The sequence below is a fragment of the Motacilla alba genome, chromosome 2 (assembly GCF_015832195.1).
Source record: "Motacilla alba alba isolate MOTALB_02 chromosome 2, Motacilla_alba_V1.0_pri, whole genome shotgun sequence".
Lineage (NCBI taxonomy): Eukaryota > Metazoa > Chordata > Aves > Passeriformes > Motacillidae > Motacilla > Motacilla alba.
In genome coordinates this window covers 112,072,000-112,095,747 of record NC_052017.1, presented here as the reverse complement: position 1 = coordinate 112,095,747, position 23,748 = coordinate 112,072,000, and the positions used below count along the sequence as shown (strand labels likewise).

Genomic DNA, 23,748 nt, shown 5'->3' with positions numbered 1-23,748 from the left:
TTGATCTCCAATCTTTGTGGGATCACACCCCCGAAGGTGAGTGAGGATGGCCCAAGCAGAGGATGATGTGGAGAAGAAGCTGGTTCCCATCACCAGCAATGACACAGTCCCTGTGAGATACAGCCCAGAGTGTGTGCTGCCTGAGACAACCAGAGAAGGGTATGAATTTAAGGAGCTTGGGGAAAGAGACAAAGTTTGTAGAGAAATGTTGTGTGCCAGACAGATTCAGAATAGTTGAAATCTCTTTCAAATCTAAATTCCCCATTTTCACATCTTACAGGATAACTCAAATATTTTTCCTTTTTGTCCCACTCTTACTAAGTAAATATCTAAGTGGTAACTTATGACAAAGAGTTATATTTGCAACAAAAATACCAACGAAAAATATTGTCTAGTATAATTTGAAAAATGTGTATTGCTTTTCAATCTGTCAAGACCACCTGCAGACGACTGCTCTCTGAAAGTTGAGATTTTATTTGCTAATTTTTGGCTGATCTATTTAGGGCTTTAGGAGGGAAGTTTTTTAACCTGCAGGTTTAATGGTTTCATTAGGTCACTACCTTTTTTGCAAGCTTTTCATTAAGTGTCATTGTCAAAAAATTAAAAAAGCTGTTTTGAAGAAGCAAACTTTTACAAGGTTCATAGTTTGTGAATTCACCTGCCAAAGACAGACTACCACTTTCCTTGACATCAAAACAGAACCAAATTTATACACACTTCAGACTTTGCTCACGGCTTCTTGGTTCAATAAAAAAGGGGGGAATTAAATAGTTTCCTTGTTGTACTCCCAAGGGAATCCCGCTAAGTTAAAGCACATTTTAATCTCTTGAGCCGGCAGCTTTATTAGTAAGCGTTCCCCAATCTTCAGGGAAATCTAATTTCACAAATAGATCAGAGTCACTTCAAACGCAGCTTTCAGTTGCCATCCACCGGGGGACAAACGGGGAGGAGGAAGTTTGTCAGAAAAGACCCTCTCTGAGCCCAAGAGTGATTACCAGAGGTGTCTCCATCGACTGCCACCCACCTAAAGTCGATAGTACTCAAATGAGTACGCCGGTGTGGACTATATAAGAGAAGCGCATGGCCCAGAAGGGCGCATCCCCCATCTCCGGGCGCAGCACCGAGCGCCCCACTCCGCGCCCGGCGGAGCCTCCGCGGGGACACGGGCTCTGCCACGGCGGCACAGGACCTCGCTCCCCAGCCCGCACGCACCCAGCCGGACTCGCCTCTGCCTGAAGGTAAGCGGCCGCCAGCCGGCTCTCCGGAGGGGATCTTGGCGTGGAATGAGGAGGTGCCGCTGCCCCGGCAGCGAACCGCGGGTCGTTCCCCGGTTACTGCCCGGGTTTGCCGTGCGCTCCGGCACGGCAGGGAGGGAGGGAGAGCCCGGAGCCGTCGGGGAAAGCCGGCTCCCTTGAGGCTCTGATTAACTCCTTCGCCCAAGAGGATTTGCAAGGCAGGCCAGCCAGAAAACAGTTTGTAAATAACAGAATTTCTCTCCCTCCCTCTCTCTTAATCCTACCCATTCTCTATAATTAGAATAGCTTACTTAGGGCATTAAGTGCTGCTCTCGAAGCCGCAGCCTCTGGTAATTGTTTTCGCCCTTTCTACCCTGATTTGCGGCACTTCCAATATAGCCTGCCCCTCAGTGAACTCCATCCCACTGCCGTCCGTGCTCGCTGCCCGAATCCCCGGTGTGGCACTGGACAAGGCTGGCCCATCGCGGGGGCTCCCGCGCCGCCCCGCTCCGCCGGCAGCGCCCGGAGGCACCCGCGGGCGCTGGGACTCCAGGGGCAAAGGCAGCCGAGCAAATCCCCTGCGAAACCCCGTACCGCGAACATGTGCGGCGCGGTTCGAAACCTTCCCCTAATCCGTGCCTATTAAACGCAGCCTCCGTGGAGCCGGGCACCGCACGGGGGCTGGCGGGGCCAGCGGGTGGCGGCCCGTCGGGTCCCCGCTCCGCGCCCCCTCCGCGGCTCTCAGCCCGGCCCCGGCGTGCGGGAGCGGCGGGCGGGGGTGCCCCCGGGCGCGGCATGGGGGGCGGGCGGGTGGGGTGCGGGCCGGGCCCGGCGCTGACCGCCTTCGCTCTCTGCCTCCTCCCAGCGCCGCAGAGATGCGAGGGGCGAAGAAGCGGCAGGCGCTGCCCGCCATCGTGCTCCTGCTGCTGGCCTCGGCCCCGCCGCCGCCGGGCGCCGAGGGCAGGGACGTGCCCGCCGCCGGAGCCGAGCGGGGGGCGCTCCTCGACATCCTCCTCCAAGCCCTGGGCGACGACGGCCGCCCGCTGCCGCCCCGCCCGCCGCGGAGGGACCGGGTGATCTCCCGGCGGTACAGCGGCGGCGGTGCCCCTCCGACAGACCCCCGCGCCGCCGCCGCCGCGCCGCCGCCCCCGCGGCTCTTCGCCGCCGCCCGGCACGGAGGTAAGAGACGCCCCGCTGCCCCGCAGGGAGCCCGGGGGTGCAGCCCCCTCCGGATCCCGTCCCTGCCGCTTCCTCCGGCGGCCGAGCCCGACGGCTCCTTTGCCGGCGCATCCCGGAGGGAGCGGGCGAGCGGAAAGAGGGTGGGGGGATGCTCTCCCATCGCCGCGGGGCTGCCACGGCGGGGACTCTGCCTTTGCTGAGTTCGAGCCTCGCTGAGGGCAGCGCAGCCCAGCCCCGCTCCCCGGCTGGAGCTGTGGAGGTATCCGAGACAGAAGGGAGGAGAGGGTCACTGGGGCTTCGACACCTTCGGCCGGGAGGTCAGCTGCGACCACCATTGATCTACAGCCTCTCAGAACAAGCCTTCCAACTTCGCTATACTGCAGAGCAGCACTGTGGGAGCCCCATTTCTCCCCAGCCTTAGGGGTGCTGCTCTGGTCTGCACAAAGAGAATAAATGACCAATCTGAGCGACAGCTCTCTGGACCTACTCCTCTCCAACTTTGCTGGTTCCCATGTGATGCACTTCTCTAGTTTTGCAGGGCAGGTGCAGAAGATCCAGACCGAGATGGGCATGGGGCTTATTTCACCTTATGAAGGACGCTCAGTCTGGGGCAGGGAGCACTGCAGCACGGGCCAGGCCTGGCAGGGACAGCAGGGACAGTTCAGGACCAAGCACAGCTGCCTGGTGATACTCACACAGTTCAGGGCCAAGCAGAGCTGCCTGGTGATACTCACACTGTCCTTGACCAGGAGACTGACACTGCTAGGCTTGCTGCAGAGCTGTGCAAAAGCATCTCCTTCTACTGGAGCTGTCTGGGGGGTTTGTGTGAATTAGGATGGTGCAGTGACTCAAAGAAGGAGAATCTAGTGACTGTCCCTGGCTGTGGCCCACTAATATTTTTCTCTTGTTGACTGCCACAGACCTTTCTGGAGAGAAACCAAATTGAGGAAACCCAAGGAAGTTCGGTTTCTTAGGGATTTGTGTCCCCAGAGAGCGCCCTTGTGGCTGATGGCTGGTAATGGGTGAAGCTGTGATGCAGCCCTCCTCAAGTCTCACTGGTAGACTTACTCTTTTGTGTTCAGTAGCCTATTTTAAATGAAATTAAGCTGCATTTTCGAAAAACTTGAAGTTGGGTGACAAACTGAGAAGTTAATAGGTGAATAACTGATTGGTAGGGTGGCACTAGCGCAGGGAGATTGCTGCACATTCTAAGGAAACTGGGCTAACATTTATCCATCAAAAAGTAAACAATGCTCTGGCCATGGAAGCTTCTTAGCCTGATCTGCTCCAGGTATTGAACTGTACATCTGTAAGAGGTTGTAATGTCCCAGTGAGCTTCCAGATATTCTTGCTTTTTCAGACTGTAAAGTCTCTGGTAGTTATGGAAAGGCAGCCCAAACCAGATTGCCCCAGATTTGTGCGCTGACTGGAGAAGATGCTGCAGGTTATCAGCATGACTGGTCATAACTGTTTATTTGCTGTGGCTGGAATTCTTTATGTGCTGTGGACAAGACCATAGCCCAAGAAAAAAAGTAAAATGGTTTTTCAAGGCAGAGTACATTAAGTCTTACACTCTTCTTTTCAAGAGAATTACAGAGTAGTATAAACCTAAGAATTAGTCTCAGGTCTATACTTTGCAATAATTATTGCAAGAATTACTATTGTCAGGTGCTTTGAGGAAAAAATCTGTTTTGAACAACAGTCTCTCCCATTTGAGATGTTTACTCTTAACTAAATAGTTCTATTTAATTATAGAAAGTATAAATATTTCATAATATTTATGTAACTTTGAAGGGGAATTTTCTTTAACCCATCAATGCTATACACAATAAGATAGTGTTTTCTGTTAGTTGTTACTGTTAGTAACTATGCTGGACACAAAAGGAGAAGATGAACATTCTTAGAGAAATTCTCCAGTTGTCCCTGACATAGGTACGGTGTCCTAGGGGCAGCCACAAAGGTAGCTGTCTCTCCACCCTAGAAAAAGCAGATCTACAGCTTAAATAATGGTCCCATTTTTATATTCATCTCATTTTTTGTTACCAATACCAAGGATACAAATTAGTACCTGTCATGATGGTGTGTACTTGTTTTTTGGGATAGAGGACTGTGACAAGGCTTTTCTTACAAGTAATTAAGTCTTTTTTATAACTCCTGTCACCAACACATTAATGGCAGCTTTTTACTCCAGCTGGTACTACCTGATCATCAGCTGAACAGAAGGCTTATCTTCCCCTCAGACAGGAAAGTTGTTGCATTCAGTTGAGTACTCAGCCAAGCATTTGAAACTGGAGTTATATATTTTGATTGTCTGTAGCTGCTGAAAATCAAAACCAAGTGTCTGATTTAAAAGACAATTGAGCAGCTAATTACTTCTTTTGTTTGAAACAAAAAAAGCATGTGGAATAGTGCTGTATACAGAACAGAGAATGCAAGACAAATGATTTCTGTGTGTTTTCTCTTTTTTATGTGGGCTTTTTTTTTTCTTTTCTTTTTTTTTATTTTTCCTGAGGATGCTACTCTGTTTCATCAATGAGTTGAATAGCAGGAGGACTGCAATGTGCTTCCCCTCCTGTTCTCTCATTCCCTTACTCTCAGGAGGGAATTCCCTCACTCTCCAGCTTTAGTCTAGCCACTCACTGAGCCTCACCTCCACACTCACCTTTCTTTTATTTCATTTAGGAGCTTGATTAAATATTTGTGTAGTGAGACAGCTGACCTGGAGTACCACTGGGTGAATTCTAGGGACAGCACAGGCCAAGTGGCTACAGCATATGTCCAGGGATGAGGTTTGAGAGAGGATGGGACCTCCTCCTTAGATTTATGGCATCCTACTCATTTAGCTCAGGCTGTAATGGAAAAGTACAGCACCCACAGGGGATCTTTGATGAGGCAGAAAAAAGAAGAGTGAAACACTTATCTGTCAGACATTGCACGTGTACCACTCAGTTCAGATGCATAAAGGGGATATGAAAGCAAGAGTGTTTTTGTTCTGTGATACCCCATATGGATGTGGCTTGCAGGTGGGTCATGGACAGCTCCTGGGCCAGAGCTATGCCATGGGAATAAGAGCTGCACTCTACTTCTTGTGATTTTGTCCCAGAGCAAAGGGGCAAGCCTGAAATAGAGTGTGCACTCAAACCTGCTCAGCTGTGTGGGACAGTGTGATGCTGTGACCTGCCTGGAAAGGACTCTTTAGGTCTTTCTTGCCCCTTAATAACCAGGGTTATATTCCATGTCATGTGCTTCTTAACCACTAGAAAATTTGTATCATGGTTCTTGTATGGCCCAGGACACTTACATAGGCAATAGAAATACCAGTTTCACCAGCACTTTAGCTGTCTTAACTTCTTATCTCTTTATCCCTACATGTTCAAAAGTCTTACCTCACACAGATCTGTCCCTGTTTTTCTTGGTGACCTGATTAATGAGAATGAGAACTTACTCTGAACAGTACCTTTAGAAGAAATTCCATCTAACCAAAAAGCAATATTCATATTTTCTAGGATTCCTGGTAGGATGTCACTAAAAATACAAGTTTTTCCTCAGAGTTATTATATCCAGCAGAATTAAAATTTCTGTCATAACATCCTTTACTTGCCTGATTTCCATGAAGCTTTTGTGCTTGAGTATGATTTTATATTTTTACTTTAAGAAGTGTCTTAAAGTTTTTTAATCTTAGTGATGAAAGTGCCTCAATGGGTAATCCTTTTTATAACTATCCCCTGCTTCTGATGCATAACAGTGGACAGCTTTTTTTAATGAAGAAAACATGTATTTTCACAAAGAGAAGATTCAGCTTCAGGTTATTTTTGGATGTCACGTCAGGGGAGCTAGAATAATTTGTCATTCTTCTTTGATTTTCTTTGTTACATTTATCCAAACACTTTCCTCAAAACCAGAATAGCTTCCATGTACTTAGATTTAAAGAATCTTGAGAAATAAAAAAATCTGTTTTGACTATTCTTTCCTTACATATTGCCCACCACAGTGGAGAAAGGAGCTATCTGAATGTACAAGCGATAGGGGCTGAAATTTCCTTTTGTCCTGGGAGACCAACAAGACATTTTAAAACATTTTGAGTAGTCATTTTTCAAGCATGAAGGAATGAAGATAAATATTGCCCTGAGTTTACGAATATGTTCAAATTAGCCTCCTGAGCATATCTACTTCAGATTTAGAATAACATATCAGAGATGAGAATTTGGCCCTCAACATATTTAAACTTTGAGGTTGCACTTACAAGTTCAGTTTTCTGCCAAAATTTCTTACACATCAGCAGCAGAAAACTGTAAGTTGTCCTATGACATAGTGCTAGTTTAACCATTATTCATCATGAATTAGATCTGAAAAATGTGTTTGAGGTTTATTTTAGTTTATGGTTAAATCAAACCCATGTATCCTATGTAAGGCACAAGAAAAATTTTGGTTTTTTTTCTCACTTAAAAGATCTCCTGTAATGATAATTTCTCCTGTAGTGATAATTACAGCTGGAAGTCCCTAATTCTGAAAGATCTGCTGTGCCTAATACTAAACTACTTCAGTGAATGTAATTACAGATCTGGAATAAAAAAAGGAGACCATTGAGGAATGTAAACTTTGTGTCTAAGAAATTAAAATGTATGGTATGACATAAGACAGTGTTCTTTGTAATACTTAAGTCTCATCTAATTGTTATTCCTGTTAAAAAGCCAGCGCTGGTTTGTTTTTTTTTTTTTTTTACTGTATTGTGGTAATAGGAATTGCTGGGCATTCAGGAGACTTAGAAGAAGATGAGAGTTAATAAAAATTACAGAGGGTTCTGTGGAAAGAGCCATTATCTCTGTTTGTATCATGGTTAGGTGCCAGTTCCACCCAAAAACTACAAGTGGGTGGGATAGATTTTCATTTCCTTTGATGAAAGGAGGTCCCAAACACTGCAGAGATTGTATTTTCCTTCAGTTCTGCACAGTGCTTGGACCAATCATGGTTACGATGGCTTTGCCATTTGTCACACCACTGCTACATTCCTGTCCCTGCCTGCTTGGGTTTTTAGGTGTATTGTGCAATATGACTTTTAACAGCAATACTCTGTGTTTGGCAAACACAACTGCCAGGCAGTAGAGCCAGGGCACTGAACAAAAGGCATCTGAAATCTAGGATGAGACAGAGATCTTCCATATCGTGGTGGAGAATATCAAGCCCATGGACCAACCCTGAGAGCTGATGAGAGAGTGAGCAAAGATAAAACATAGTTGTTGCATACATGGAGACCAAAAATATAGTGAAGTACCAGAGCAGTGCCTCAAGTGAAGTGGTCTCCAAGGGGCTTTGCTCTCACTCCCATTAATCCCAGTGAAGGGCACTTGGTATCTGAGACATTGTGCTGTCCTGGCACAAAAAGGGAGAAGCCTCGCTGAACTGCAGTACCCTGAGCAGCAAACATTTCAGAGTGCACTGTGCTGTCCCAGGAGCAAGATAGGATGTCAGCATATGGAAAAGCTTTTCTGTTGAGCTATTGCTTTGATAAATATAAGGAGATCTTCTGGGCTTTGTTTTAGTCCTATTTAATATGTTTATAAAACTTGTATTTAGCATGACAACACACCCAATTCTGTGTGCAGCTCTGGCCCCAAAAAAGTGAATGTCAGAATTTTCACTGTATCACACCAGGACTGGCTCTGAAGTACACCAGGACTTCTCCAATATGCAGCAAAGTGAATAGCAAAGAAAACAAAAGTTTTGTTTCAAAGTAGATCTGCATGCATTACCATCTGTAATTCAGTAGCAGCATGAATTTTGTATTAGTCTAGCTTGGCCCCGAGCCTGTGAGCAAACTGAAGAGCTTATATATATATATATATATATATATATATAAATATATATATATATATAGTGTGTGTGTTTTTTTCCTTTACATTATGCACAATTTGATTTTTCTATCAAGAAAGAATGGCAGGTGTCTGTTATTTCAGGTGTTAGTCTGCCAGGGAAAGCCTCAGAGAGGTGGGACAATAGCAGTGCACAGGTATAAGGCTTTGTAATGCATTTATTGTTTGATAGGTAGCCTCTAGCCTTGAAAGTACACTGCTTCAAGTATGGAGATGATGTTGCTTTTTAAATAAGCATGTATACTGGAAAAAAGATATAAAAAGAGAATTATACATACATCCATACATCTAGGCACACAGACTCCTCTTGTAAATAATAAGGTTTGAGGGCAATGTGCATGAAAATGACGCGATGTTTTAGACACACATGTGATTTAAGAGTTACCAATGTGAATTATAAAGGCTTATGTTTTCTGAAGTGCTTAACTCAGCATAAAAACAATTGCAAAGTAGTCGTCACTGTGGAAAGCTATAAGAAAAACTTCATAATCAATGAGATGCCTGAGAAAGATGCACCATCTACAAAAAGAGCCACTGACAGGTTGCAGAGAGAAAGGGGTGACTGGCTCCCTGCCTAAAATATATGTAAGGCCACTGTCTGCATTGAGATAATTTTATTCTTAAAGAAGATCTCTTCAAATCACTTAAAAGTAGTTTTTGGAAGGGGAAAATGTCCGCCTTATTAACATCTGTTTTCTAGAAAAATAAATTTTTCAGAGGTTTATCAAGTACATTTCACAGAAGTAAAAATACCCCAAAACTGAAATGGAACGTTATCCTATGTTAATAATTTGTAAGACTTGTTTTAAAACATAGCAAATAAGTACACTTTAATAGTCATGGTAAATATCTTCTTTTTCATTACATGCATTTAGATGACATTGTACTGAAAATAAAACAGCTCAGTTGTTTGCTTATGTTTGGTTTTGGTGGTTGAAGGTTAGGCTTTTCTATTCAATTTAAGGATGAGTGCTTCATTTTGTCACTTGTGAATTAGAGGTTACTACTTTTATCTAAGTCCTAGAGGCTATTTACTCACGTTTTGTGGGTTTTTGATGTTGGCCAATTGGAAAACAGTTGCTCTAGAGAGGGGTTTAATTGACTATTGATTACATACCCAGGGCACAATTCTTTATGTTATAAAAAAGATTTAACACATGAAGGATCCAAACATTTGATTGATTAGTGGCCATTTTGATATTATCCTATGTTTTATTATGTCTGCTTGCGCAAAAAAAAAATCATTGATGTGCAGTGCTCCACTGATTTTACCAAAACAGCGCTTAAAAACATGTTTGTTTAGTTTAGGCCTTAACACCAGTGAAAAATACTGTTTGGAGTTACAAATTGTGGCTTCTTTTTGATCTTAATACTTTGTTTTTAAAGACAGAGTTAAAATGTATGTAGCCAAGCAAAACCCACTCATGGTAAAGGCAAAATTTGGATGCTAAGAATATTTAAACTTTTATTGGTAAATTTCCTGTTGTTGTTTTTTAAAGTCTAGTAAGTTTTTCTTTCTCAATTCTAGTAAGTTGGTTCAGTTGCATTTTAGTATGTGTTGTCTTACTACATGATTTGAAATCTGTGGCTTTGGCTTAAAGAAAAACATTTAAAGTTACATCAGCAAAGCAATAATTGTCATGTTCCTTGCAGATTTTAGACAGCATCCTGAGTGACATAGCACAAATCTAATTAAGGCTTTGCTACTCAAATTATTTGCTCCTTTGTTGCTCAAGCCTGTAAAATAAAGTGAAAAGCAAAATGAAACCCTACTGGAAAACAGTCAGACAATTTTTCTTCCTTAACCTGTGCAGTTAATGATGACTTTGAAATGAAGTGTTAGAAAAAGCATCCTTGTCAGTATATATGGCAGTAATGGATGTATGCCCTGGATTAGTAAAACCCTTAAATCCCATTGGATTAAAATAAGTAAGGAGATAGCTGTGATGTTATTACTCTAATCATGATAGAGTAATTACTTCTTAGTCTGTTAATCACATAGCATGCCTAACACATGAGAGACTTCTCTGCTGTCACAGAAATGTCATTTTAGGAAATTTAGGAAAAATATTTTCAGAACTTGTCTTTTACAAAGTAAACAAAGAGTCATGGCTGAGACATAAGAGGGTTTCTTGTTACCTTCAGGGCCACAAAATCTTCTGGGTCAGAAGATTTCTGGGTCAGAAGGCAGGTCTAGAGCAGGTTAATTGCTTCCATTTGATACTATGCACCAAAATTTGAATGGACCTCTTGGTCACAAGTAAATTAGCAAAGCAGCAAAATTTGGGCTTCCCATTATTGTATGATCAAATACCAAGTTTTTGTATGAAGATAATGTATACAGATTCCCCCCTTTGTTCAGCACCAAGTCACTATTCTAGTTATCAGGCAACTTTCATTCTTTCAGAAAAGGGATTACTACAAAATGAATAATTTGTGTGGCAAAGGTACAGCAAATTTACACTCAGATCTACTTCTCATTAACAGAGGCTCTACATTACCTACATGATGGAGTCACTCCATGCATGGATGTGTGATTCAGCTGCATGGGAATATGGAGGATCACACATGTAAGGTGCAGTCAGGGCTTTAAAAATCCTTGAGAGAAATCCAAACTACACATTTATACTGAAGTCCACTGTCCCAGAACTGAGCATCTCATGGCAGAAAAGCCATCTTTACTTTTGTCTGGGGTAGCTGTTCTTTCCTGTCAGAACAAGGAGAGAAGGGGAAAATCTGGAGATTAAGTATTACAAATATGTTAAGTGTTATCTTAGAATAAATAGAAAACTTCTGAAGTATTAAGGGGAGCACTTTCTCTGCAGTCACACTCTGTCTCAGGATGCCAGAATATTATACAGTGACAATGGTATTAAAAAATCAGGGAAATGTTAAAAGTTGCTCAGTTAGAAACTATGAAAAGTGTTCTGTTTTTCAATTTAAGGTTAGCTCTTTCTACTCAGCACCTTTTGGCCCACTGAAATGCATATTTGCATGTACATTACACCTGTTTATGAAGATCAAACCTCCAATATTAGTATTTCTAAGTAGCTTACTATCTTTGATTCATTTATATGTAACACTCACATGAAATATTTTGATCTTAGTTATGCTTTATAAGTGGTCTCCTTATGTAACTATGATAGGGTAAAATGACCTTAGCCTGAGTATAAACCTGACATATGATGCCTGGGAACATCTTTAAAGTAGTAGTTTAGAATAAAGTGTCTATAATGGAAAAATGGTGTATTATTAATCCATCTATGACAGTTCTGTATCTGTTCTAATTCAGAAAGAAATAGAAACATTTCTAAAATAAGCACAGGAAATGTAAAGTACAGTTAAACATTACCATTTGCACAGCAATCAACCTGGAGCCTATTCATGTTTAGAAAAAAGAGCAGGGTCTAATTAAGCTCTGGCAAACTCAATTCTATTTCCTTTCACACCAACAGAGTTTGCCTGTGTTTGTCAGTGCTGCAGTACAGCACATGTCATCAGTTTTCATTCAGTCAATTCAACTAGTTCATATATTGCCTTTGATGTATTACAGCTGTTCTTGTGTTTAATTTATGCAAATATTCCAAAATCTACATTTATTAGCAGCCACGATAGCTAAACCAGAGTGCTTTGCATAGAGTCCTGCAGAATTGCACGAAGTGAATTTCCTCTTAGTACTTACAGATATGTAGTGTCTCTATCTTATTCTATGAGTGGTTTTGCCTTCAGCCAGGAGCCCTCCAATAAATTTCCAGGCATAATTTGGAGTCTCTGGATTAATCTGAAATATCATCTGAAATATCTTGACATTTTAGTGATTCTGAGTGGCTAATAGACAAATTAATGAAAATTGTTTTTTGTAATAGAAAAAAAAAAGAATTTTTTTCAATAGGTCAATTTCAATTCTATAGAATTGAATAGGGAATGATAACTTCACTAAATAATGCCCTGAATAGTTTGACCAGTCTTTTCTATATGCCCCATTATTTTCAGTGAATTATCCTTTTGTAAGTTTAATGAACAATTAGCATTGTAATACATCTTTCCTCTTGGAAAGGGGGAAGTACATATTCACAGCTTAATATTCAAAATAGCAAGGGTTTCAAATATAGCAATAGCAAAATACCCTGTATTTTCTCATTTCAATTGTTTGAGGAATATGCTATCCTGTTTATTAGATTTTTTTTAAAGAGGGATCTTTTGCTTAAACTCATACATCAGACCTGTAATAGTTTTGAGATTTTTTTCTTTACTTTTCAAAATAAATATGTATTTTAGTGTTTTACATGTTCACATCTCTGGCAGACGAGAAAAGAAAAAAGATGAAGTATGCATAGAGCATGTTAACCTAGATCTTTATCCTTTTTAGTTTTAACAGTTTTCTAAAGTGATCGCTAACAGTAATAGCAGAAAAGTAACCATATACTCTACAATTGGCTTATTTCTTGATCCCACAGCATTTTCTGATGGAAACAGGGATTTGCTGAGAGGGAAAAAAAAAGAAATCCATCCTTCTTAATGTTCTTTTGCCAAGCTAATATAAGGGTCTCCACAGGCAAGGATTAACTAATACAAATATGCTTTCTGAGCAGCTATTGAAGAATTACTAATAAACATAATTACAGCTGAGTTCAAGATATCCAACCTTGTAAATATATCCTGGTATAATTTCATTACGCTTGGCTGAAGCCCTAGAAGAAGCCAATGCTTCAATCTCTTTGTTCAAGTCTTAATGAATTATTGGAAAGTGGCTAATTAAAAAGCGTTGAATCAGAAGAGGCTGCTGCATTCTAAATGTTGCTCTCTTTGATGTTGTTTACCTCCCAAGTTGACTCACTTCCTTGGCCAAAAATCTCTGCACATGAAGGTCTGAGCCTACTTTTTTGGACCATTATATTGTGTTTGGAAGATAATTGGGGTAGGTAGCTGTTTGTTGAACATTGTAAGTGTTCACTGGAACTCACACCTTAGAATAGAATTCTCCCCAGAAGTGGGGCACAACTATGTGGTAGCTAAAGGGAATACAACAAAATAAGTGAGATACCCAACCAGACCTTTACTTTCTTCTTAGAAACCACACTTTCCATACTTAATCCTTTTATTTTTTTTCCTTCTGTTTGGTAAGCCTGTTTGCTACAGTTTCCAGTTCCCTCTGAAATTGATGACTCTTCAGCTGCCCAAGGCAGAGTCTATAATGTGAAAATATCTGGTTTTGACACTGAAGTCACTGTGAGGCACTGGGGAAGAGCTGTGGCCTACCAGCATATACTTGTGGAGAGCTCCAGATTTTAGTTAATCAAAAAAGAGCACAGGCATAAGGGATTAGGATGTGACTGCATCTTGAGATTGGACTCAGATCCTTGACAATCTGAACATATTGAAAGGTGTGGATGAAGTTTGAATAATTGGTGGTCCCTTCACAATGTCTTAGCACTGCTCCATTACATCCCACAGCACACATAAGAGGCAGTCCCTCTGTGAGCATTCACATTTCCCAGCAGATCAGTTTCACACTGCATTGTTGGTTAAAGTAGGCTCAAATAAGTGCAGTGTTAAACTGCATCCTTATGTTTTACATCTCCATTGAACTAGTCTCACCTAAAGTTCTTCTCATTGCATGTATCCCCTACAATAACATAGAAGGAGCCATAAGGTTCCCCACTCAGGCAATGGTTGACAAACACTATTCAGATTGTGTGGAATTTTTTAGTTGAACCTGTCTTCACCCTCTGCTCTCTTAGAGTGGAGATGGGGGTTAAGAGGTTGGCATGCTCGGATTGAGGCTCTTTAGGGATGACGTTGCACTGTGATTAAATTATTAAGCATGGCCTGCACAGATAGAAGTGACCCAGAGTACATGGGTTTAGAGCTTCTGAGGTATCTCACTTGGAAGGACCTTGGAAGGACCCTCAGTTGTATGTCTTCTGAAATATCACAGAAGAAGCACCAGAGCAGACTATGCTTTTACCTCAGTCACAACAGCCTAAGGATTATTTCAAATTAACCATATAAGTTTAATTTGAAGAGGCAAGTATACAGGCTAAGGGTAGTTGAAGCATGGCAGTGAGGAATGCAGTCTAGGCCTAGTAATTTACTCTTTCTCATAAGAGTATGGTAAGTATTCAGAGGGTGAAATAGAGGAGGAAATACCATGAAAAATAGAGGAGGAAATACCATGAAAGCTGATTTTGCCAGACGGGTAAAGATTATTCATGCTGGTAGAATCTCCAGCTGGGAAAATCTGTGGTTGTTATGGACTCTGTGCCACCAGAACAGAAAAAAGGGTTGGCTCAGAAAAGAGAATCTAGCTCAAAGAACTTAAAATAAATATCAGATGTCAGAGCTGTGACTTAATTGTTTAGCTAAGTAGATCATGTGAATTACACACAGATTGAAGACCTGGTTTTGCTCCTGTTGAAATCAAGGAGAACAGAATCAGGACATAGTCTCCTTTCAGTGTTTTTCAGTCCTCAAAAATATGTTCTTTGAGAGTACACCAGCTCCTGTATTAATTGTACCAGCTGGGAATCCAGAGACCTGCTTCTACACAACTGCTTTGTGGTTTATTGCTGTAAACATAAGCTAAGATTCTAAACAGAACCTATTTTCTTAGTTGCTTTTGGTTTTTATTCCAACAAAAACAATGGATTCTGTCACTAAATACGGCAATTGGAACTCCCAGTTCACACAGTGGTTTTTGACAGTTGCCAGTCTCAAAGAGATACATTGAGATGTACACTTATTTTCCTCCCTTTATTGTGGTCTTGCATTACAGCTCTTCCAGTCTTGGAATTAGACCTGTGCCCCACCTCAAAGACATTAGCTTATAAATATCCCCTTGGGAAACTGTAGTTTTGAAAGATTTACAACTTCATAGTGATTTTTTTTTCTTGTAATGAACATCTAAAAGATGTTTGTTACTTTTATGAATAAAAGGAGACAATTTTTTTAATCGCACCACTTTTAATCTTACACTAATGAATGCTTCCTTTAGTATTTTTAAATTCTCTATTAAAATTTTAAAAACCCCAAAAATTTAGTCATGAAGGCTTTATAGGAGTGAGGAAAATATCCAAAGAGGAACACTAGCACCTGAAGACTTGAAAGGAATTTTTAGTTACAGCCAAAATTAAATTGCCTGGAGCTGACTGACAATCTTACATGCAGGAAGAATGAGATTGTTTTGGGAGAAGGCTTCATGTGTACAATTGAAACACATTTCCATTATCTGGCTAAGATCCTTCACATAGTACTAGTGACAAGGTGAAAAATTGGTAGACGTGTGACAGAAAAAAATATTTGGAAACTTCTACAGCCAATTTATAGACTGATATATATTTGTACAAATTCTGTCTGGATGATGAATGACTTGGTACAGCATGTAACTGATATTTTATAAAGGAACAGCGCATAGAGAAATTATTTAGTATCATATTTCTGGACATACTTGGAAGATGCTGTGGGAAATACTCTGATTTAGATAGGGCAGTTCTTACATGCTGGTTTCTGCATTCACACTGCAGCTAGGGCTCAGCTTCTTCAAGTTAGTGATGATGATAATACCATTACAGCAGTCTTTTAACAAGAACTGAGCTGTGATTTCTTTTTCTGAGAAATGGAAGTTCAGTGTCTAAACACTTAGCGAGCAATTATGTTTCCTTCAAAAATGGTGAATTAATCAAAGAAAAGTGAAAGTTTGAGGGGAAGAGGAGGAATATAATATTCCCAGTGTTGAAAAACGTGAATAGTTCACAGCAGGAGAAACTATCCTCCCCATTCCCAGTCCACCTATCCTGACACTTCAGACACGATTAAGTGTTTCTTCTCTAGCTTGAGGGGGTTAGCTCCCTCCAGCTTCAGGTTATGTCCTTCCCACAGTCCAGAGCCCAGTCTTGGAGGAGCCAACTTTAGGGATAATCTGTTGCCCTTAAGAGGATGTTGAACTGGTGGTTGGCAATCCCTTTCAGGCCGTAAATAGTCATTGCTCTGCTGAGGTGGGAAGGCCTCCCTGGAATTACTGTTCATGCCGTTAGTTGTCTTCATAGCAGCGATTGCTAACTATTCCTGTCACTCTCTGCTCTCACTCGCGGCTCAGCAGAGTCCAGACAAGGTACAGAGGCCAAGCAGAATGCAATGCAAGGGAGGGAAGAAGGCAAAGGGCAATGGCTTGGCAAGAGTAGGACAGTGACAGGGAAGAGTGGGAGAAGTATCTGTCCGGGTCCTTACCATGGATGTGAACAGATCTGTATCATCCTCCCCTGATTGTAAGTCAACCTTTTTTGCTTCTAAGGCTATTGAAGGGCCTTGGTTAAATATAGTTGTCCTCCATAGCTTCTGAAGGATTGACCTCGGTATGAGTAAAGGTAGGAAGGTGTTTTGTATCCACTGAAAGTTCTCCAAGTGATACAGGATGAACACCAAATACTCCTATGCCTTCTATGCCTCCTACTTTTGTTCTCTTACATCTGGATGAATTTTCCAGCCTCTGCCCTTGCACTGTCACAAGTGCTTTTACTTTTAAACAGTAGCGTGATGTGGATCCCAGAGAGTGGGAAACTGAGAGTACATGAACAGTTGTGGTATCTCAAAGATGGTCCCAGGAGTTCAAGTCAGAAAGCTGGGAAAGGATAGAACTTCTGTATTCTTTCCAGTTAGCAGCATAATACAATGAAAAAGCAAAGTCAAGTAAAATCAGCATGTGTTTGCTTTTTTTACTCTTACTGATCTGATTGTGTGAAAGCTTTTATTGAAAAATTGATTTCACCTGAAACATAGGAAAACCTGGAAACAAAAGTTTGTCTCAGAGGACTTTGTGTCACTTCTTCCTGCACTTGCATGAAAGAAGGCAGGTTTCCCCAGTCCATCCCACACTCTGCTGAGGATGGACTGTGCTTCCAAGACTGCCATGATCCTAGCTGCAATAGCACAGTGTCCCTGGCCAGGGCAATCTGCTCTCAGTATGTCCTGTGATGTTTAATACTGGTACAAGGTACAAGGATTACAGGACTGAAGGTCTTCCTTTCTCAAAAAAGACTTCATTCATTTTCTACCACAGATGAATGGAGGAAAAAACTGCAGCAGCAGTGAAGAAAACTTAGAATACAAATGAGCACAAATTTAGAATATAAATTTAGAATAGAAATGAGCACATAACGCCTTCTGAGACAGCAGCACAATTACGGCTCTGGTGCTTCAGAAAGAGAAACTTGAAAAAATGGATTGCTTTAAAAGTTATCTGTCTCATGATGTACACCAAAGTTCATTTGCTTTGCCTAAAAACAGTGATGTTTTACAGTTTAACACATCCAAAAAGGGCCTGAATAATGGGCAGTTTTTTGATAATAACTAGTGCTGAATCAGTAGGACGTTACTTATAGATTTGCCAGAAATGTGGCAAGGAGCTTGAGACATTTAATTTCTAACCCCAGGTACTGCATCGCATGTTGTAGTAAGTAAACTGAATTAATTGAGAAACTGACTCCATTTAGTGACTTGCAGTAAACATAGAATGGAGGATTTAGGGATAAAACACTGTGACAAATAAATGCACTACTTCTCAAAGTTTAAGAACATGTTTTGGTTCATGGTTTACAAGCTTCCATTGTTTTTAGGTTAGATGTAGGGTGTAATCAGAAGGACTCCAGGAGAGAGGTAGGAGTAGGAATTTAAGGGGAAATTATCCCTTTTAGGCCGTGATCCAATGGGGATGACAGAACATAAATTGGTAAATAAATTAAAATTGGTATTTCACATTTAGAATAGTTTGGCTGAAGCCTCTTGGATATATTAAATCCAGCTATCAGCTATTTCGGGAAGCACATCCAAGAATCTTGTTCATAACCTTTTTCAAATAAATGGAATGTGCCTAGATGATGTAAGACTTCTCTTGCCTGTTTTTCAGTTATTAGAGATAAATAAGTACCCCTTTATTCTTGAAGAAAGATCCGAGTCGGGTCTTTTGTGTTACTATTTATATAAGAGTATGTACAGAATTTTCCATACTATTTTTAACAGTGTTCCTAAAGTTTACTGCCCCATTGCTCAAATAAATTCGATAAATACAACTGAAAGTAAGTGTCTCACATTTGTCATTTTTTCTTGGTATCCATCTGAAGGTCTCTGTAATAACAATAAAGCTGAAAACTACTTGAGTAAAAAACGCCTTTCATAATTCTCTTGCAATTACATGAATGAGGTGCTGATGAATGAGAGGGAGTATACGACCATCAGTAAAAGTAGAATTTTACTGTGGTCACTATAAAAAGGCAGCACTTCAAATTAAATTTCAAGACGATTTTTAGAAATATTAAAAGAAAAAATAAATATTCCATTCCAAGCAAAAGGTGAATAATGAGAAATTTGCTATACTTAAAATCTATTCGCATCTGTAGTGAGCAGGGGTCAATCCATCAGACAAATTTTATGAGGCCCTGTAAACATAGATCTACAGACAAAAATCTAAGCATGCAGAACTAGGAAAGCTGTGTGCTTTTGCTCTTTGTATGTTTTTATTTGGCTTATTTTCACATTCCACTTCTGTTTGTAGGTGTCCTTATCTGTTTCGGGGTTTTTTATCAGTTTTAGGAATCCCACTGTACAATAATTTGCACATTTTTTTAAATGCCCAGTATTTGCAAAGCTGCAGTTTTGTTAGAACCAAATTGATTGTAGATATGCCTCTGAATGCCCTGTGGATATTAATCCCCCTGGTTTTAAGGGAGCAGCTGATGTAGATAAGACTTACAATCTTAAGGGTGAGTAAGAGAGATGGGACATACATGAGTAGACATTCTGGGATAAGAGTGAATGGTTGAGTCTAGAACGAAGAAAGGACAAAAATAGAAATTGTGACTAAATGACAGACTGTGATTTTGGAAGCTAGTGCTTCCTTTTACACTCATCTTTAGCACAGTTAATAACAACACTGATTTTTTTTTTTTAATGTAATACTCTTGACAGTGTGGCTGACATGGTAAATTTCATTAACCACTATGAAAGCAGACCCAGGCAGGCTTTTTCTTTGGGGTCATTCCATTGTACCTCTAAACTGCCTGATGTCACAGCCCGCTTCATTACTCAAGTTTCTGGTGAATGTTCCAGAATAAAATCTTAAAATGTTATATATACAAGACCAGAAATTATGTTTGTAACTGAAGTTGGGAGAATTTGAAGATATATCAATTAATCTGTGTTCAAGAGGAGTATTATTTGTCATGTTCACATCAGAAAAGTATTACTGGAACGAATACCAAGGCAAGTAAGTGTTAAATCATTGGTTTAAGTATCCTTAGAAGCATTGTTTCAAGCCTGGACAAATAATTAAACATGGAAGCATCTCTTAGACATGGGAGCAGAACCAGCATTTTAGAACTTAACTAATGAGGTATTATAATATATCACAATGTGCCTTCCAATTTCTGTATAAAGTTTTAATGCCAAACAAAAATTTTATGGATGGCAAATAAGTCCAAAGAGATTGGAATAGTGTTTATATCTACTCTTTGAGAGGATAAATTGACCAAGCCATTAATTAAGAATTCTTAATTGCACTCTATGTGTAACCCTTAAGCTCTGGAGTATACTTTGTGTTGTGGGAACTGAAAGGGCTCCCATTAGGCAGGGTAATGGGAAGCCTGACAAACTCTGCTCACAGAGCAGGAAGGTATGCATGAGCACTTTCAGCATATTCTTCATTCAGTAGATGGCAGTGGTATGCAGTAATATTTTAATTAAGACACTCTTGCCTCTGTGAATCCAAGCTGTGTTGATTTGGGGATTTATCTGAGGCTTTTTCTTCCCCAGAAAATACTGAGATACTAGATAATTCTTCACTTGCTAGAGTAGAAAGTGACAGAAAATGAAAAAAAAAAACATTGCTAAGTTATTGTAATCTTCATTACACAGCGCTTGGAGGAATCTGTAAGTTTTGAATTTCAACAGCAATATTACATCCAAAAAGGAATGTGTCTGTCTGGAGCATTGACTCATTTTCCATCTATGCTCAGTATGTACACATCAAAGTCCCAAAACAAAAGTATTCAGTAAGTGGGAACTGTGTGTGTTACTTAACAGGAGTAGTAACACGGACTTCTCGGAATACTGCACACAGAAATAGATATTTTCCCTTGTCTAAAGGAATGAATTGCAGATCTAGTGGGGGAAAGCTGGGTATGTGAGTTGGGGTGGGGGTATATAAACAAAAAAATTACTGAAGTTATTGTAAAACTTTTAATTGAGGAAAACTGGAGGAAAAAGAACAAAACAAAAGCAGAAATGCAGTTTATGCAGTAGAAATTGCAGATGAGTAGTCTAAGAGAATTAAAATACATCATTTAAGTAGATATTTTCTCATATGGCAGTTATTTCCAACACAAATAATATAAAATGTTTAATGATTTATGATTGATAATGATGGAAGGAGCTGCTCCTTTTTGCACAAAGGGTTTTTTCCCTCTCTATGGGAGACTGCAGTAGGAAAAGTGTTAAATCTATTAGTCTGTGGACTGAGTTGTGATACAACCACAAATTTATCCTAAGGATTTTGAGTGTTCTTAAGGACTTTAGAATCAATTGGTGGTCCCTTAGTAGGGAACAAAAATGTCATACTTTTTCAACAAAGTGCATACTCTCTTTCTCTGCTGTTACAGACACCACATGAGGAACCAGAAAAACATTTCAATCTGTACTGATATGTCTATTGTGTACAGAACAAAAAAGTAACATCATTCTGATAGCAATGGCATAACATTTGGAAAATATAGCATTTCCAGCCTAGCCAGAGCTGCTGGGAGCCCTCAGTTTTCCAGGTGAGGACTTTGTTCAGCCCTGGGCCCAGAAGTGAGAGCTTTCTGTAATCTGGTCAGAGCTGAAGTGTAAAAATGAAAGGAGGAAATTAAGACCTTTTAATTGGTTGGGGTACTGAAGAAAGAAGTATATGCTAATTGATTCAACCATGCTTAAGTCGTCTGCTGCTGAGGGCCGTGCTAGGGGCTGCTCTCCTGAGCATTGGGAAACTTCAGCACGGAAAGTGCCCCAGCCAGGAACTGGGATCCACTCTCTGTCCCAGCTGCCCACCATGGTAACCACATGTTTCTGTCTACCACTAGCTGTTAAACCCAGGTGAGAGCTCTAAACACACACTTCATGCTCCATTTATTCACAGGGTATTTTATCTGTGATTCCCACAAATAACACCTATATTTTACCCCACACCACACTGAATTCTTATCAAATTAACATTAAAAATGTTTTTCTCCACTAGGATGCCTTATCTTTGTTCTTTGAACTGTTTTCTATTTTGAGCAAAACTCTTTTTAATCTTTTTTTTAAACTGAGGAAGTACATCTATATCTAAAAGTTGTAGGAATAGTTATGTATGTAGATTATATGCAGAGAAAGGATGTTTTGGGACATAAGTTTTTGAATATATATACATATATTTTTTTAAGCACTGTTTTTAAGGGTTTCACTTATATTCATGACAATCATGCTGAGGATACTTTCATCCTGGCATTGCAGTGTCATTCTATTCACTCATCTTCCTAGCATATCACTTTACTTGGGTATTATTATCTTGTTCTGGTTGAATTCCATCTCTGTTGCTTCAATTCTTCTAGGAACTTATAATATTCTTTTTGAATTTACATTTGAAAGATTTTACTATCATTTTTTTATTACCAAACATTTTTTTTTCTGTGCTTAGTAAACCATCTTGACATTGTTAAAAGTATGCAAACCTCCTCCTAGTAGTGTTTTACCTTGTATTGTGCAGTAAGCAAGAGTTGCCATCTTTAGGCAAGGTGGAGAATTTGTAGAAAAGAAAAGCTTCATCCAAATAAATGTGACTTGTCTGTGAAAGTATCAAGACAGTTTTGCTGACAGTGTTCCAATATTTTTGGGAGCATGATATTTCAACCATTGCAAGATTTATTTGTATACTATGAACCAATATAGCCTTTGTACAAGTTGAAACTTTGGAGAGTCTTGTCCTTTAAAATGTCACATTTATTTAAAACTCTGCTAAAACATACTGTGTTGTAAGCAGTTTAATGACATGAAATGTTCTTTCTAGAAAACAAAGCAAAACAAAAAAAAAAAAACAACAAAATCCACATGTTATTTTCATGCCAAAACGTTTTGGAAGCCTGCATCTGGGTTTATAATAGAAGAGTCAGCTGCATCTTACTGCTGACAGTTTTCTTCTGCCATTTCACAGACAGAAACAAGAAAATGCATAACTGTAGTAGATTGACTCTAGCTGCATGCCAGACACCCACAAATGCCACTCTATCACTCCCCTATGCAACTGGACAGGGGAAAGAAAATATAATGAAGGTTCATGAGTTAAAGACCTGGAGAGATCTATCACCAAATACTGTTATGGGCAAAACAGGCTGGAATTAGAGATACTAATTGAATGTACTACTTACAAAATCAGAGCAGGATAATGAGAAGTAATATAAGGCCTTATAAACACCTTCCCCCACCCCTCATTTCTTCTCAGCTCTACCTCTTCCCCCTCAGTGGCAGAGGAAGACAGGGAATGGATGTTAGGTCTGTTCACTGCATGCCAGTTCTGCTGCTGTTCCAGCATGGTATCCCTCCCACGGGAGACAATTCTTCATGAACTTCTCCAACTGGAGCCCATGCCACGGGGAACAGTCCTCTACAAACTGCTGCTATGTGGGCCACTCTTTCATGGGGTGCAGTCCTTCAAGGACAGGCTGATCCCCATGGGTCTCAAGTCCTACCAGGAAACCTGCTCTAGTGTGGGCTTCTCCCTCCATGGGTCTGCAGATCTTTGCCAGGGCTCTGCTCTGTTATGGGCCTACTACAGGTTCACAGCTTCCTCTCAGGCATCCACCTGCTCTGGTGTGGGGTTCCTTCAGGGGCTGCAGGTGGATCTCTGCATCCCCCTGGACTTCCATGGGCTGCAGGGGCATGGCTGCCTCACCATGGTCTGCACCACCAGCTGCAGAGCAATCTCAGCTCAAGCACAATGGAGCACCTTCTCCCCTTCCTCCTCCTTCTCCACTGACCTTGGTGTCTGCAGAGTTGTTCCTCTCAATGTTCTCAATCTGCTCTTCTCTGGCTGTAGTTACATCTGCACAATACCTTTTTATTTTCTTCTTAAACATGTTATCACAAATAACCATTTCTGATTGGTCCAGCCTTGACCAGTGGAGCACTTTTTCTGTCCAATTGACACTATATCTCTGAATAAACTAAAAAGATACAAAGGTAGTCTGTTGGGAGCATAAACAAATGGAGATCTTGATTTTTTTCTACCTGAGGATGTGGAGGTTTTGTGTTCCAAGTCAAAAAACTGTTGTGTGGAGTTGGCTTCTTTCAGGGCTGTGATGACAGTTCTTTTTACTTATACTCCATTAGGATATGAATGTTCCTGGCACAATTATGGTGACATGATACAGGAGACAGTGCAAACACAGGGTAAAAATCAGCAT

General features: G+C 40.6%; 1 protein-coding gene across 4 annotated transcripts in view; it reads left to right on the top strand.

Moving 5' to 3' along the window:
- Window positions 1-804: 804 nt before the first annotated feature.
- ALKAL1 (ALK and LTK ligand 1) overlaps window positions 805-23,748 on the top strand; it is a 40,799-nt gene continuing 17,855 nt past the window's right edge. Inside the window, exons 1-2 of one of the 4 annotated variants that reach the window (XM_038129354.1) lie at window positions 805-1,238; window positions 2,101-2,414. In XM_038129354.1, the coding sequence (XP_037985282.1) occupies window positions 2,111-2,414 (304 nt within the window). In that variant the 5' untranslated portion in view covers window positions 805-1,238; window positions 2,101-2,110. Of the gene's footprint in view, window positions 1,239-1,550; window positions 1,586-1,645; window positions 1,839-2,100; window positions 2,415-23,748 lie in introns of those variants that run through there. The other 3 variants (XM_038129351.1, XM_038129353.1, XM_038129352.1) reach the window with 3 other exon arrangements.